This window comes from Felis catus, chromosome B2 (assembly GCF_018350175.1).
Source record: "Felis catus isolate Fca126 chromosome B2, F.catus_Fca126_mat1.0, whole genome shotgun sequence".
NCBI lineage: Eukaryota > Metazoa > Chordata > Mammalia > Carnivora > Felidae > Felis > Felis catus.
Window position 1 is genome coordinate 79,764,154 of NC_058372.1, and position 16,810 is coordinate 79,780,963.

Below are 16,810 nucleotides of genomic sequence, written 5' to 3' on the forward strand. Positions count from 1 at the left end.
TTTGTACCCCGAGAGAGGCTGTTTTCGGTGAGGTGGTGGCCCTGTCTACCTCCGGCTGGAAATAGATTGATAGAAACGAGGTAACCCCTGGCCCTCCTGGGAGCCATCCCACTATGCTGCTGCTGCTGCTGCTGCTGCTGCTGCTGCTGCTGCAAGTGACCTCCCTCCCCCCTCTGCCCCCCACAACTTTACCTTGGCTTGGGCGTTTCCAGCTGCCCTGTCCATCTCCTCCTCTTGGGCTTTCTGCTCTCCACAAGAGCCGCCAGGCAAAACAAGAACAAAATGAGTCTTGTGAAATAAGGCATTCTGTGACTGTCTATGATACCAGAAGCTGCTCGCCAGTAACCTGCAGCGGGGCAGACCCCCCTGGGCTGAACCATTGATTCAGTCTGTCGCTTTGTGATGGTACTTCTCCGAGGGGCTGCCAGGGCATGACTGGCCAGACTGATTTTTCCGATTCAGTATTTGATAGTGAAGCTCGACCCACCCCACCTCCCACCCCTCAGGCGTGACACAAACACCAAGGCTTTGCCCTCCCTGTTGCCTAATGATTGGCCATTAGTCAACAAGTTTGTCCTCCTGTGAAATTCTGCTGCCGCTGAGTCCGAGAGCAGCTTTGGCTAAAACTGTTACGTAAAAAATTTTTTAAACCTCTTGAATATGCCAGCTCTTTGCTGAGATCATTAATCCTTCCCTCTGGCTGCATAAAACCAGTCTGTCACATCCACCAGGGAGACAGCTTGGATTCTGAGCAGATTTGCAGGAAAGACCTGATGGACAAGAGGAGTGCATGAATGTGCTTAGGAAATGCTGAGTAAACACACAAATGACCTGTTTTCACAAGGTTGCTTTATTTCTCCATCTGAGAAATCATGCTTTGTCTATGGCCGTGGATGCTTGCTTTCCTCCCACATACACATCTTTTTTTCAGTGAAAAGACATTTGATTTTGAAGGAACCCGTACACCGAAGGGGAATTCATGATTATGTAAGCTCTTCTTCCTATCACGAGCATCAGATTAATTTTGGTCTTCAATCCTAAAATGTATAATTTCATCATAAATTAGGCTTGATTCCTATCCTGGGATATGGAATTATGAACACTAGGAGTGTAAAGATGTATGTGGTTATATTTAATCTACTGAAAGGAATAAAATGCTTAAGGACTACTTATTGCTTGCCTGTTGTGTTCAAGATGGAGAGGAGTTTAGTGTGGTAGAGACGTAGGGAGATGAGGTTGGAGGTCAGGAAGAACAGTAGCCAGAACTGAAACAGAATTGGGGTTTTATTATGTAAGAAGGAATCAAAAGAAGTTCTTTTGATTCTCTAAGCAAAGTGGGGTGACATGATCCACTTTATTTTTTTAAGGAATTCCTAACTGGGATCAGTTGGATGGGAGAAGAGTTGTAATAACAAAGGAGGGTGAGGTCTTGCCCTAATGGAAGGGAAGATGAAAGAAGAGGAGGGAAGAGGACAGAAGAATGAGATGGTCAAGTTATTTCTGAAGTAGAATACATTTGCTGACTGAACAGAATGGGAGGTGATAGAAGTCAACAGTGTTATCTACAATTCTAGTTTGGAGGTATGGCTGGTGGATGGTACCACCATTAACCGATATCCATTAGAGGTAGACAAATTTGGGGGAGAGGACATAGATTTTTGACTTGTGGAGTGTGAGGTATCATGGGACTTCCAGATGCCCGATAGGCAGCTGGAGTGTAGAGAAGCCTGGAGCTCAGGAGAAAGGTCTGGACTGGAGAAATAGATTTGGAGCCTTCAGTGTATGGTGGTAGTTTAACCACAAGAAAGGGTGAGATCTTCCAGGAAAATAGAAGTCCCAGTGTAAGTGTAGAACCTTGAGAATCTATATATATATATTTTTTAAGATTTTATTTTAAGTACTCTTTATAGCCAATGTGGGGCTCCAACCCACAACCCCAAGATCAAGAGTTGCATGTCCTACCGATTGAGCCAGCCAGGTGCACTGGAACCTATACTTCGAATGGATGGATGGGAAGCCCGAACAAAAGCATAGAGGGTGACTATGAAAACCAAAGAATTTCTGGTTTGAGTGATGTGAGGAAGTGAAGGCAGAAAACAGCTTCAGCTGGATCTCCAAACTTCGATTAACTGTAGTTTCAGTTCAAAGATGTGGCAGGAAGCCAAATTGCAGGAGTTAAACAGGAATTTGGGAGTGGGAATAATTCAGTATGGGGACTAATTCAGTGATTCCCAAATCTGGCCACTTCTCAGAATTATCCAGGTAATTTGTTTAAAAAGTCACATTGCTCCTGAAGATTTAGTGGGAAAGGGATGAGACCCATTAAAGTTCTTTTCTGTAGATTTTGTTCGAAAGATCACTCTTTTCCTCTCTTCCATTTGAAACAGGCCTATAAAAGGACTGGCTGGAACCCTAGAATTGTTCATAGATATTGTTGGTTTTCAAGAAATATTTGTTTTGTTTTGGATACATTTGAATACAATGTTAGGCCCTATCTTTTTTTTTTTTTTTAATCTTTCTTATTTTCAGTAGTTCAATTATTGTGATCACAGGATGGAGAAAAACTCAGTTGGAGACAATTGTAACTTTTTAAATAATGGCTTTACTGAAATATCATTCACATGTCATGAATTTACCTCTTAAAACTGTGGTTTTTAGTATGTTCAGAGTTGTGCAACCATCACCACTATCTAATTTTAGAACATTTTCATCTCCTCCAAAACAAACCTCATACCTCCTCCTTCCCTTCACTTCCCTTCAGCCCTTGGCAATCACCAATCTACTTTCTGTCTCTGTGGATTTGCCTAATCTGAACATTTCATATAAATGTAATTATACAATATGTGGCCTTGTGTGTCTGGCTTCACTCAGCATGTTGTCTTTTCTTTCTTCCTTTCTTTCTTTCTCTTTTCTTTCTCTTCTTCTCTCCTTCCTTCCATCCTTCCTCTTTCCCTTCCATCCTTTCTTTCTTGCATGATGCTTTCAAGATTCATCCATGTTGCAGTATGTATTATAACTTCATTCCTCTTTATTGCCAAATAACATTCCATTGTAGAGACAGAACACATCTTGTTTATCCATTCTTCAGTCAATGGGCTTTTGGATTTCCAGTTTGGGGCTACTAACAATAATGCTATGAATATTTATGTACAAGTTTGTGTGAACATGTTTTTATTTCTCTTGGCAATATACCTGGGAGTGGAATGGCTGGGTCATATGGTAACTCTGCTTAACTTTTGAGGAACTACAAGTTTTTCAAAGGGGCTGCCCCATTTTGCACTCCCACAAGCAATGGAAAAGAACTCCAATTTCTCCAATTCCTCACTTTTTTACTCTAGCCATCATAGTGGGTGTGAAGCAGCTTACTGTACTTCTGATGTGCATTTCCCTCATGACTGATGTTGAGCATCTTTCCATGTTTATTGGTCATTTGTGTATCTTCTTTGTACAAATGTCTATTCAAATCCTTTGCCATTTCTCAATCAGGTTATTTCTTTTTTATTATTATTGAGTTATATGAGTTCTCTAGATATTCTAGATGCAAGTCTCTTATCAGATATATTATCTGCAAATATTTTCTCCCATTCAATGTTATCTTTTCACTTTTAAGTTCATCTGTTTTGAGAGAGAGAGAGTACGTGCAAGCAGGAGAGGGGAAGAAAGGGAGAGAGAGAATCCCAAGCAGGCTCCGTGCTCTCTGTGCAGAGCCGGATGTGGGTCTCAGTCCCACAAACCACGAGATTGTAACCTGAGCTGAAATCAAGAGTTGGATGCCTAACCAACTGAGCCACCAAGTACTCCTTTCTTGTCACGTCATTAATGATGTTCTTTGAAACACAAAAAGTTTCTTTTGATGAAATATTTTTTTCTTTGGTTGCTTGTGATTTTGGTCCTGTATCTAAGAAACCACTGCCTCACCCATGTCATGAAGATTTAGTATGTTTTACTTTAATAATCTTACAGTTTTTGCTCTTAATGCTAAGGTCTTAGGTCCATTTTAAGTTTTATACGTGGTGTAAGACAGGGGATGTGTAACTTTAACATTTGCTCAGTTCTCTCAGGAAACAGGACTGGCCCCAGTGCTCACGCTGAGCTGTGGAAAGGCCCCAGTAAGCTGTCAGATTAGGCCAGAGAGCACAGTGGGACTCTGGTTACACACAGCCTTATGACCTACATTGAGGCTGTGGGCTTAAAAGACAGAATGAGATCTGTGCACTGAAGAAGACACCGGCTGCAGTGTGAGGAATGGGGTAAGACTGGAGACTTGTTAGAGGTTACTGCACTAATTCAGAGGAGAGTAAGGCTCATTAGGGTAATGGCAGTGAGCACGAAGTGGTAAGATGGGAAAAAATATTTAAGGAGGTAGAACGGACAGAAGGCCGAATAACATAAAGAATACCACCTTTGGTCAAAACACGGTATGAATAAAGTCACTGGTTTTATTGAGCAGCTCAAACTAGTTCTGAAGGCAACTGTTCAAGAGGCGTTCCAAACAGCTTCTGAGCAAGGTACAAGCCTCCCACAAAGTCTTAAACAGTACACATGTCAATGTACACATTAGTCTTTGTTAAGAGGCAGGTTCACTAAATGCATTCGCTTTTCATATACTTACTTGCAAATGATGGAACAATACAGGTTTTTCAGTACTTCAGCCTAGGTTTCTGCCCAAGTAAGTCCAAATGTGTGAGATTTGTTTACAGATTCTGGTCTATAAAAATGGGAGGTCTCAAGATACCAGAAAGTTTATTCATAGCCAAAAATAACAAAAAGATTTCTTATTCTCCTGAAATAGGAACTATTATATTTCCATAGTCAAAATGATAAACAACTTTAAAGGTTTTTTTAAAAAAATTAGGTGAGAATTTTGATGAAATTCATTTATTTCAGTGGAACAAAACAATAAGCAGCATGAAAATGTAAAGTGCTACATAAAAGCCCCACAATACATAAAACTTGAAAGGTTTCATTGGCTTAAACAGTTACAGGTGATACAGACATTATATATTTTTTTGACATGCTATTTTAACTACCTTGATATGTAGTCATGTGCTTTTTTGGTCAAAGAAAAAGCCATGAATTACCTAAACATGAGGACTGGGGGAAGGAGTCCTAAACCTTCACCAACCAGATACATATCTGGTTTTGTCCCGACACTCTAATTAAAGGGATAAGGTGGGGCTTTAAAAACAACTGTTTTCTGAAGAGTCTCTTCAAGTGGCATTTGAGTAAGAATAGCCCCAAAGATCAATTTTGCTCATCAACTCCACGATGGGGATCAGATTCACAACTTAAGGATTTTTAAGTAGCATATGTGAGCTGAAAGGGAAGGAGCGAAAAATATGCCACTTTTCAGATACGTGTATCAGGTGCTTAAAACATCCCAATACAAACAAGAAGGTGACCTATCAGTTGACAGGTGAGGGAGGAGAGGCAAATCAGATAGAGAAGCATCTGCACAATTCAAAATCTTCTTGGCTTAATCAATCTTAAAGTATAGGTACACTCCGTTGGAAACATGCAACAGGATCACGTAGATCCAGAGGTTGGCTCAAGTTTCACTGAGAAGAAGCGGAGGGAAGATTGTTCCTAGCACACGGTTCATCTACAATCAAAGGCTGAAAGCAGGGGGACTTTCTTCTTCTCAGGTGATAAGGTCATCTGGTCTTCCCAAGGGTCAGTGACTTCTTGCTAGGAGACCACTGAACTACTTCTAGTATTTTGTGTTCCAAACCAAGACTTCAGAATGTGCTTTCCCATGGCAGTAAAGTTGTAAAATGGTAACCTTTAATTTTCCTGACATATGAGGTCTTCATAAAGTCCTTGAGCTTTTTAAAACTTTACTAACTTTGGCTGTAGATATAACAGAAACAATCTGTAAACACTTTTAAAATGCTAATTTATTAATCCTTAGACAGTTATGTATTGTATAATAGTATACAGTATGTTTATTTTAGATGTGGACATAAAGGAAAATGGCTAGCAGATGAAAATAGAAATTTTGTCTAATAATTAACAGACCCAAAGTCCATAGCAGCAATAAAAATTAAATTTGCCTTTAATAGCATTTTACAAATTGTTTCTATCTTGCCCATAATTTCAGTTAGTTAAAACTACACTAAGGACTTTATGAACACCACCCTCCAAAGTATTCAAGATACATTATGGACAAACTTTTGTGGACTTGTCTAGAACCTGAACACCACTTACAACATTGAGTTGTAAAAAAAAAACTCACAAATGCACCCTTAGAACATAACCTATTTGAGAGCTGGGGACTGCCTATATTTAAAAACTACATCTTCATTAACAAATACTCTTAAGAGTGCCCTCAACGCTGTTACCAAACATGCTGAAGGCAATGCTTTTCTGTGATTCTATGTTCTCATCAGGCATTATGATGATAAAATTACCTACTAGAATCTGTGAAGTTAGCTAGCACTAAGTTATATATTGATTTGCACTGACAATTATTTCTTGGGTTTTGATTAGGTGGAGAATTCTAAGTAAAGGTTTTTCTCATTTCTATCACTGTTACTTGGGCCCTGAGCTTTTCTATTGAAACGGTACATAAAATATTTCAACATTATGCATATTCCTGGAATAATTACATTTATAGTGATTACAAAGCTAGACATGTAATACCTTCAAAAGATATACAATTCAAAGCAGAGCAAACATTAAAATCTGAAGATCCTTCCACTTGACTTTTGGAAGAAAATCAACTGATTTCTGGCTTGGACCCTTCCTTCCTTAAAAAAAAATCTATGGAGGGTTGTTTCCTTTTTTATTTTTAAATTTTGTGTATATTTGGGAGAGAATGGGATAACAGCATATCAAAGTGGTTTCAAAGCATCCTTTCCTCTTCAAATAACATCCAGGAACAAAAATGTAATCTCATTTCCTCATAACTGACTGAAATTGTTACTTTCACTGAACAACATTTAGGACACAAAGTCAGTCACAGAATGGGCAATTCCAGTGCATCTTCTATGAATGACATTCTCAGCAAACTATTTGAAGAGCTCTGCTTTCCCTTTTCAACTCTTATCCCTGTTATCATTCTACCTAAGTAGAAATAGAGTACTCAATAAATGGTACTGAGTAACTAGTAATACTCACTGGAACTTAAAACACCATCTTTTATCCAAAAATGTCAAAGGGCTATACAGAAAAGTATCACAAATTTACAAAAAAGAAGCCGAGGCATGAGAAACAACAATAAGTTATTTCCCTGTAAAGCAGGTCATATGGTGAGACAAGGGGCTGTGACTTCAGTCCCTTGAACTAAGCAGGATATAGTCTGAAAGTCTAGCTATATTTATACTGAATTTATAAGGATCAAAAAAGGAATGAAGGGTAAATACAAAATAATCTTTTTGTAAACAATTCTTAGATTATACCCAATGCAGAATGTTTAATGAAGCAGCAGAGTCACAGCTCTTAAGACACAAAACAATATTATAACTCAAAGTCAAATATGTACTCATTGGCCAGATATATTCGTCTGAATATAAGAGCTGCCAATGCCAAAGTCAAGATGACAATCAGGACAGCGGATCCGCCATGATCAGTGTGGTTGTCTCTTGGCTGCTGGCCCTGGATCACATCTGGGGAAGCAGACGACCGTCTTTGACTCTGCTGCTGGGCTCGGCGTTGTCGTGGGCTCATGGAGGTATTCTTAGCTACAGGTTGAGCAGGTTGTTGAAGGGATGCTGCTGAGGGGTTCTGGGCTCCGTACTAGAAAATTTTAGGGAGTTTTGTTTGAAACTGGCAAAGAAAACTTGTATATATATCTATTGTCCATTCAAGAGTACACAGAATCTCAGAGCACTAAAATACAACTAAAGGCAAAACTACCAAGCTGAATGCTGGGACTAATTACTCACCCTCCTGAATAAGCCAACAACACAACTTATTCTGAGTACTCACCAGGTGGAGGAAAAATTTATCAGCAACAAATAAGACGAGGATAGAGTTTAGCCATTTGCTCTATAGAAGGCCTTCTACTCTCTTTCAGGTGTAACTCCAGCAATATCTGTTAAGCATCTGGACACCTCACTTCTTGTAGGAGAGCCAAGGAAGAAAGCAATGTGATTTCTTTTCTGCTAGAAAATCTGCCATCCTAAATGGCAAAAAAAAGTTTAACTCCTAACAGTGTGCCTTTCATGAACCAGATCTCTTCCAACATGATCTTACTATATCAGCATGCTTCCACCAACAATCATGGAGCATAGAGCATAATTTCAAACCGTGCATTCTTCGCAGCAGTACTGTTGTAAAAATCAGATGTAGTTTTCAAACCAGGTTTATCCTTCCTCCTAACTCCTGTCACCTGAACACAAGTCTAGAAGAACCCTTTACTGTGTGTTTGAATTGTGTTACTTTATGTATGTAAAGCATACTTAGGCATACTAGTTACCCCCACAAAGCACAAGGTATCAACTGCTTTCTCTCCTTTCAATGACTGCCTAGGCGGTCAAGCATAATGTGGTACCAAGCAATTCAAAATCTTGAATAACAGTTTATAGATAAGAAAGCTCTATAAAATATGAATTCTATTTATATAGACACCTTAACTCTTTTATTTTTTTTTAACATTTATTCATTTTTGAGAGTGAAAGAGACAGAGCATGAGCAGGGGAGGGACAGAGAAAGAGGGAGACACAGAATCTGAAGCAGGCTCCTGGCTCTGAGCTGTTGGTACAGGGCCTGACGCGGGGCTCGAACCCACAAGCTGTGAGATCATGACCTGAGCCAAAGTGGGATGCTCAACCGACTGAGCCACCCAGGCACCCCTAGATACCTTAACTCTTAATAACCCAATGGCCTTTAATTCTTTTACTGAAAACAACTTTATACTGGTTCTATTTGTGTCAACACCCTTTCAAATAAAAAATAAGAATGCATGTTTTATTCAGAATAACTATAAAAACTGAGTAAATATAAAACATTAAAGTACTTTCCATCAGAGAAAATTTCAATATTGAGTAGGAAAAATAATCAAATAATATAATTCAAATACTTTCTTTAAAAGATAAGAGGATGGGCTTTGCCCTGGCAATAGCTATAAACATTAGGGAAGAAACTGCTGATCTGAGTTACCTACAGAAGAAATTACATTTTATTTTATTATTTTTTTTTTAAGTTTTTTTTTTTTTTTAACGTTTATTTATTTTTGAGACAGAGACAGACAGAGCATGAACAGGGGAGGGCCAGAGAGAGAGGGAGACACAGAATCTGAAGCAGGCTCCAGGCTCTGAGCTGTCAGCACAGAGCCCAACGCGGGGCTTGAACCCACAGACCGCGAGATCATGACCTGAGCCAAAGTCGGATGCTTAACCGACTGAGCCACCCAGGCGCCCCAGAAATTACATTTTAAATCTGACATTCATTTCAGCATTAAAAGGTTTAAATCGGGGCGCCTGGGTGGCTCAGTTGGTTAAGCATCCGACTTCAGCTCAGGTCATGATCTCATAATTCGTGAGTTTGAGCCCCCCGTTGGGCTCTGTGCTAACAGCTCAGAGCCTAGAGTCTGCTTCAGATTCTGTGTCCCTCTATCTCTCTCTCTTTGCTCCAACCCCGCTCACACTCTGTCTCTCTCTCAACAATAAATAAACATTAAAAAAATTTTTTAAAAGAGTTTTAAATCATCTGAGTTTCTTAAAACTATCCTTTGGAAGCACTCATACGTAATGACCCATAACACAGAAGTAGAAAAGGAACTACTGACTTTGAGTTAAAAATATAAAAGTTAGTGCTGATACTGAATTAGAGCTGCACAAACTTGGACTTCAAACTCCAGGACTCCCAGCAACAACACACTCATTGAAGAGATCCACAAAGTGGCAGCATTTTATGAGGTCTGACATTGTCACAGGCATCCTATTATATCTTAATAAATACTCATTGGGTTGAACTGAGTTACAGCAGCCAATACAGTAACATTCCATTTAAACTCTCCCATTCTTCCAACTACTCAGCCAAGAAGTTAAAAGTGTCTGATGCAGCAAAAGTGCTCAAGGCTTGCAGGGAAAGCTCTTAAGGAAAATAAAAAATATGAAGTTGCTATCAATACAGAAACTAGCACAAGAGATTGGTTCAGTTTAAAGCTTTTCTTTTCTTTAAATACCTACTTTCAGAGACAGGGAGTGTGGGCACGCACACACAGGAGCAGGGAAGGGGCAGAGAGAAGGGGAGAGAGAGAATCCCAAGCAAGCTCTGCGCTGACACATGGGGCTCAACCTCACAAACTGTGAGATGTGACCTGAGCTGAAATCAAGAGTCAGACACTTAACCAACTGAGCCACCCAGGCGCCCCAAAGCTTTTATTTTATACATATTATTTTTTCCATTAGTTTGAGGGGAAAATACAATCCCCATAACCCTGACTAGATCAGGGAGCCTTATCATTACTAGGCTGGCTCTACCACTTGGGAGATGCAGAGATGCAAGACCCTAAGCAAGTTATTCAACCTAAGGCTCAGCTCCTTCATCTGTACAGTGAGGATAATATCCAGTTCTGTAGTTACAAGGATTAAAGGCAGTAATGATATAAAGTGCTTAGGATACCCAACAGCTGATTAAATATTAGTTATTATTAACATTGTTACTATTAACTTACCCCTTTGGAGACACTATATTTTGATTTTTAAAAAGTCATTACTTAGGACAGCTTTTCAGACCTCTGTTGGTATCATTAACATATTTAGAACAACACCTTAAAACACTGACCTTAGATATTTTAGTACATGCACTTAATGGAAATACTCATATAGACATACTGCTTTAATGTAATGAGATTCCTCTATTTCAGATGCCTTTTGATGTTTATTCTTTTTTTTTAGAGAGACAGACAGTGCAAGCGGGAGACGGGCAGAGAGAGAAAGAGGGAGACACACAATCCGAAGCAGGCTCCAGGCTCTGAGCTGTCAGCAGAGCCCAATGCAGGGCTTCCACTCACAAACCGTGAGATCATGACCTGAGCTGAAGTCGGATGTTTAACAGACTGAGCCACTCAGGTGCCCCAAGATGCCTTTTAGATAATATATTACTGACTAGTGCTGCAATATAAAATTCTAAAATTTTTCCTATTTAAAACAATCACATTAAGGGAACACGGTAACAACCCCAAGGTTATAGACCCAGAGGAACCTAGACTATTTGGAGTTTAAGAACTAACTGGACAAAATCTTGGCAGTTCACATGGAGTTGGCTTTAGCATTTTCATAATGCTGTGTATGTTTGTTGGTAGGACTTGTAAATCTTTGCTGTTTACCTAAACTTGTCCAAACACGCCTATCACTGAATGCAGACTTAAGTCGTAACAATTTCCATCTCCTTAATTAAGATGAAGTGACCATTTTGGGGAAGATAGAAGTATATGATGTTGTATTTAATTTAATCTAATTAATTTTAAAAACCATCACAGTCACAAGTAAGTCCCCTGTAATACATACAAATTTTCTATAATAATCTGGAATAACCTGCATCTGTGAAGGAATTTTGTGTGTACTTTTTAATACAAAATGAAACAGTTTATTTGGAATCTCAATCCCTAGGAAGAGGAAAAAAAAATCTGACAGACTGGAAGAACATAAAACTACCATCAGTATTCTCCCCAGTCTACACAGCTAAAAAAATCTGCATCAAAAAGCAACAGATGGCCTGATATTATCTGCTGTATTTAGACTTTGGGCAATCTCTCGCCCCCTCAAGGCTAAAAAAACATAGCTTATCTGGGATTTGATGTATAACATTTTAGTGAATTTATATTACACTTGCATATAAAGCAGCCATCCCTAGCCAAAACCAAGTTTCAATTACTTCCACTGTGATCAATTTATATAATCATATTCTGAGATAAATCTGTATGTAAATATAATTAAAAGCTTAACTTGCAACTGTAGACAATTTATTGCTTATCACTGTTTTAACCAGAATTGGTATCAATTACCTATACCTATTAAAAAGAATTCTAAGTTTTATGTACTTTAAAATCAAAATGTGTACCTCAAACTAATAACACTGTATGTCAACTAAACCACAATAATAAAAATTGAAACAAATCAAACCAAACCAAAATGGAAAATACCACTGTAATAATATTACTGACTGTGCAATGTAATTTACTTAAACTTCTTGACTTCTTTACCTATATTTCTAGTATTTTTTAAGTGCCAATTCTAAGATTCACTTATTCATTCAACAAATATGTACTGACCACCTAACTATATACAAGGCACTAGGCCAGGCACTGGGGATACAGAGCAGTAGAAAGACAGCTCTGATCCTCAAGGAACTCAAAGTCTTGGAAGTAATATAGACAATAAATAATTAATAATAAAATAAATTACAAGTAGAATAAGTATAACTGAGATATGCAACAGAGGGACTTGACATAGATTTAAAAAGAGACTGAAGGCAGATTTAAACACATCACAAATATCAGGAGACTGTCCTTACAAGTGATAAAAGATCACCACCCTCCTCTCTATAATAGGTTGGTTCCATTTTTCAAAAACTATAAAATAAAAAACAATTAGAATTCTAAAGGTGAAGAGTAATCTAAATATTTTCAAATATTTCTTTTTTTTTTAATTTTTAAATGTTTCTTAAAACATTAAAGTGCGAGCGGGAGAGGGGCAGAAAGAGAGGGAGACACAGAATTGGAATCAGGGTCCAGGCTCTGAGCTGTCAGCACAGAGCTTGACATGGGGCTCGAACCCACGAACCATGAGATCATGACCTAAAGTTGGACGCTTAACCAACAGACCCACCCAGGCGCCCCATCAAATATTTCAAGGTAAAACATTTACTGACTAAAACAAACTCGTAATATCTCTCTGCAATTCATAAAAATACATGGAGATCATGTACAAATGATTTCACTCTCCACATAAACTTTTTCCTTGTACCTCCATCACCAGTTCTCCAAGTACTTCCTCCAGAGCACCCTCCCCCTGCCTTGCCTTTTCAACCTATTCTCTCTGTCCATCTCACTCTCTGAGAAGGGAGAGAACAATCACTTAGGACTATTCAGTCCCACTCTATAGTAAGTTATTCCTGAGGAAAGGGCAAATCTGTGTTTGCCAGCTTCTATTTCAATTTCCCTGACCCTTTAAAATCCTCTCTAAAACTGAAGGGGTGGGGTGGGGGGGGGAGAGAAAAGATGTGGCTAACTCAACCAAATAATCTGTTACCAAAAAGACAGCTCATCTTTTATATTTAGAAAGGGAAGTCAGTGTTTTCCCCCATAATTCTAATTATTTAGCAACTATCCAGTCACATTTTCTTAATCAATCTCTGATGACCTATGCCCACCAATATTTAGATAACAAGTCAGAGCACAACTAACAAGACACATAGCATTCATCTAATCTTTCATTTAGCAATTACTTATTGGACACTTACTATATGCAAGGAAGGCAGTGCTAATAGAACTTTCTGAGATGATAATGTTCGATACCTATGCTGTCCAATCTGGCAGCCACAAGCCCCATGTGTCTATGGGTTACTTGAAATGTGGCCAGTGCGACTGAGGAACCGAATTTTAAATTTAATTCTGAATAATTGAAAATATAAATTTAGATAGCTACATGTGGCTAGTGGCTACAGTACTGGGCAGGGCAGGTCTAATGCAAACCTTTGGCTCTAGTCCTTTATTGAGTATCTTAACGTGGCTTAACAAACCTGCCAAAGATACAGTGCCCATTTAGAAAGTGGCCAATGTATGTATAATTTGTTTTATTCAGAGTGTAGTGCTATATACTGTATAGCTATATAGTTATATACTATAACCAGCTTTTCAGAGAAATCAGAGAATTCTGGAGGAATGACAGGACCAAAAATTATTCAGTTCAGCTCCATTTAACAACAAAGAAGGCTTCAAAAGTATGAAAAATTTGCTTAAGACAATAAGATTCATTAGAGGGAAGGGTGGGCTGGAGTCCACCTATCAGGAGAATCAAAATATTCAGATATTTCATATAGAGATCTCCTCCTCCTATTGCAAATAATGATATTGATATAGACATACATATACGTAAAAGACAAGAAAGAGCCATACCGATGTACTGGCTGTAGCACCCTGGAATGTTGCAGGTATATCATCCTGTAAATCATTTAGTGAAAAAGAGTGGTTTAAGTCCGATTCAGTGATAGTCTTTCCAGATGAATTGACTTCTGCCTATAAAATAAGATAAACCCAAGAGCATATTACAACAAATATACAAAATAACCCACAGGCTACGAATTCTCTCTTCGACTTATTTTTAGGAAGAAACACAGACAATACTGCTCTCAAGGAGCCCTTATTTGGTAAGAGACAAAGCTAACAGCCATGGTTCACAATCCACAATTCCAAATTAAGTTTTTGGTAATTGCCAGGCGAAGCCTGACAGATGAGGTTATTAACAGTCTTTGTCCCACATTAGTGTAAATATTCCCAGGTTTGCTCAGGGAATGTTCATAGATTTGATTATGGGGTACTGCCCCAGATGTCACTGCAGGTGCTAAAATATGGTATACGTTTGATATTTTCTAAAATCTGGAATTCGGATACACAAAACACATCTGGCCCTATAATTTTCAGAAAAGCAACTTTAAGTACAATTGGAATCCTCAGAAGAAAGAAAAAAACCAACACTTCCTAAGCACCTCCTCTTCCAGGCAATACAATAAATAGAAGGAAAAGTTTCTCCTGAGAACTGGATATGAAAGGACAGACAGGATACAAGAGAGGTGAACAGGGAGGAAGCAGCATGTTGCTTAATGCAGGGTGACATTTTTTAATAGAGCTAATTAAATTCCAGAAGTAATTATATGCAATATATGGGGGAAAAAAGGACATCAGGGAGATATGCCAAAATATTATCAGCAGTTATTTCTTGGGGATGGGATTATTTATGATTGTTATTTCCTTCTAAATTATTATACTTTTGGGGCACCTGGGTGGCTCAGTTAAGCATCCAACTTCAGTTCAGGTCATGATCTCACAATTTGTGAGTTTGAGCCCTGCGTCAGGCTCTGTGCTGACAGCTCAGAGCCTGGAGCCTGCTTTGGATTCTATGTTTCCCTCTCTCTCTGCCCCTCCCTTGCTCACGCTCTGTCTTTATCTCCCAAAAATAAACATTAAAAAAAATTCATTATTATATTTTTATAATAATTTATTAAGTATCAGGGACAGTTCTAAATACAATATACTTAAGTATTAACTCACTCAATCCTAAGAATCCTACAAGATAAGTAACATTATTATTTACAGATAAAAAGGCACAGTGGCTACGTAATACATCTGACGTCCTACTACTAATAAATAGCAAAGCTGAGATCTGAACCCCAGCATTATATACCAGAATCCAAGCTTTTTAAAAAAAATTTATTTTATTTGAGAAAGAGAGAGAGAGAGAGAGAGAGAGAGAGAGAGAGAGAGAGAGAATCTCAAGCAGGTTTTATGCTCAGCACAGAGCCTGACACAAGACTCAATCCCACAACCCTGGGATCATGACCTGAGCTGAAATCAACAATTGGCTCAACCAACTGAGCCACACAGGGTGCCCCCAGAATCCAAGCTTTTAACTGGTATGCTGTAATGCTTTTGTGAATGTATGTTATTAGTGTCATAATAAGAAAAAATGATTTATAAAACCTTATTGCAACAGAACTATATTGCTTTACTTTCTATCCAGAATTTCTATCCAGAACAAAAGGATCACATAATTAGAATTTATTTATGAATTTAGAGTACCTTAAAACTGATTTGTCTAGCCAGTTCCTTGGCTTCCTGGTCAGCTTGGCTTGAATCACTTCCAGATTTTAAAGGCAACAGGACATCCTTCATGGCACAGCCACATCCCTCACAACAGAAATCTTGTGATCTGGTAGGAAATAATTTTTTTGATGGGTATAAATTACATACTTGAATGGTAATTCAAGACACTCAACTACTGAATGATTAAATTTAAAATAAAAGAACACTGGATAATTCCATATCATATTCATCTACATGTAAATTAGACAATTATGGCAATAATTAAAGTTCTGAGACAAATATATAAGTTAGGTTGGTGTTAAAAAAGAAACTCATGTCACTTATATCTCAATTTTTAAAAATCTAAAATAAAAAAAAAATCCAGGGCTTAGGTTCCATTTTTTTCTAATATACTATCTAAAGAAAACTAAGCTTTAGATCTATACAACAAAACATACAAAATGTCTAATTGCACTGTCCTCAAGGTCACACTTAAAACTATGTTAAGCCTGTGGGAAAAAAGTCCATTATAAAGTTTAAATTATGTTTTAGCAGAAACATATATAAAACAGTAAAGAAACCATTAAAAATAGAATTTAGGGGCGCCTGGGTGGCGTAGTCGGTTAAGCGTCCGACTTCAGCCAGGTCACGATCTCGTGGTCCGTGAGTTCGAGCCCCGCGTCAGGCTCTGGGCTGATGGCTCAGAGCCTGGAGCCTGCTTCCGATTCTGTGTCTCCCTCTCTCTCTGCCCCTCCCCCGTTCATGCTCTGTCTCTCTCTGTCCCAAAAATAAATAAACGTTGAAAAAAAAAAAATTTTTTTTTAAATAGAATTTACAGATACTTCCAGGGGAAAAATTCACAAGTCCTATTCATCTAAATAGCAGTATAGGATTCCACTCGTATGTGGAATTTAAAGAAACAAAACAAATGAATACAGCGGAGAAAAAGAGAGGAGCAGATCAAGAAACAGACTCTTAACTACAGAGAACAAACAGATGGTTACCAGAGGGCGGTGGGTGGGGGGATGGGTGCAATAAGTGGTGGGGATTAAGGAGTGTCCG

The 16,810-nt window shown here is 38.4% G+C and overlaps 2 protein-coding genes across 3 annotated transcripts in view; both read right to left on the reverse strand.

Annotated features, from left to right (window-relative positions):
• The window catches only part of GABRR2 (gamma-aminobutyric acid type A receptor subunit rho2), a 44,701-nt gene extending 44,207 nt beyond the window's left edge, over positions 1-494 (reverse strand). The window contains exon 1 of the mRNA XM_003986370.5: positions 193-494. Within this exon, the coding sequence (XP_003986419.3) occupies positions 193-380 (188 nt within the window). The 5' untranslated portion in view covers positions 381-494. The remainder of the gene's footprint in view (positions 1-192) is intronic.
• A 3,925-nt stretch (positions 495-4,419) lies between these two features.
• The window catches only part of UBE2J1 (ubiquitin conjugating enzyme E2 J1), a 29,520-nt gene continuing 17,129 nt past the window's right edge, over positions 4,420-16,810 (reverse strand). For both annotated transcript variants that reach the window (XM_003986371.6, XM_019830949.3), the window contains exons 6-8: positions 15,746-15,875; positions 14,066-14,185; positions 4,420-7,737 (exon numbers count right to left, since the gene is read on the reverse strand). In XM_003986371.6, coding sequence (XP_003986420.1) covers positions 7,459-7,737; positions 14,066-14,185; positions 15,746-15,875 — 529 coding nt within the window. In that variant the 3' untranslated portion in view covers positions 4,420-7,458. The remainder of the gene's footprint in view (positions 7,738-14,065; positions 14,186-15,745; positions 15,876-16,810) is intronic.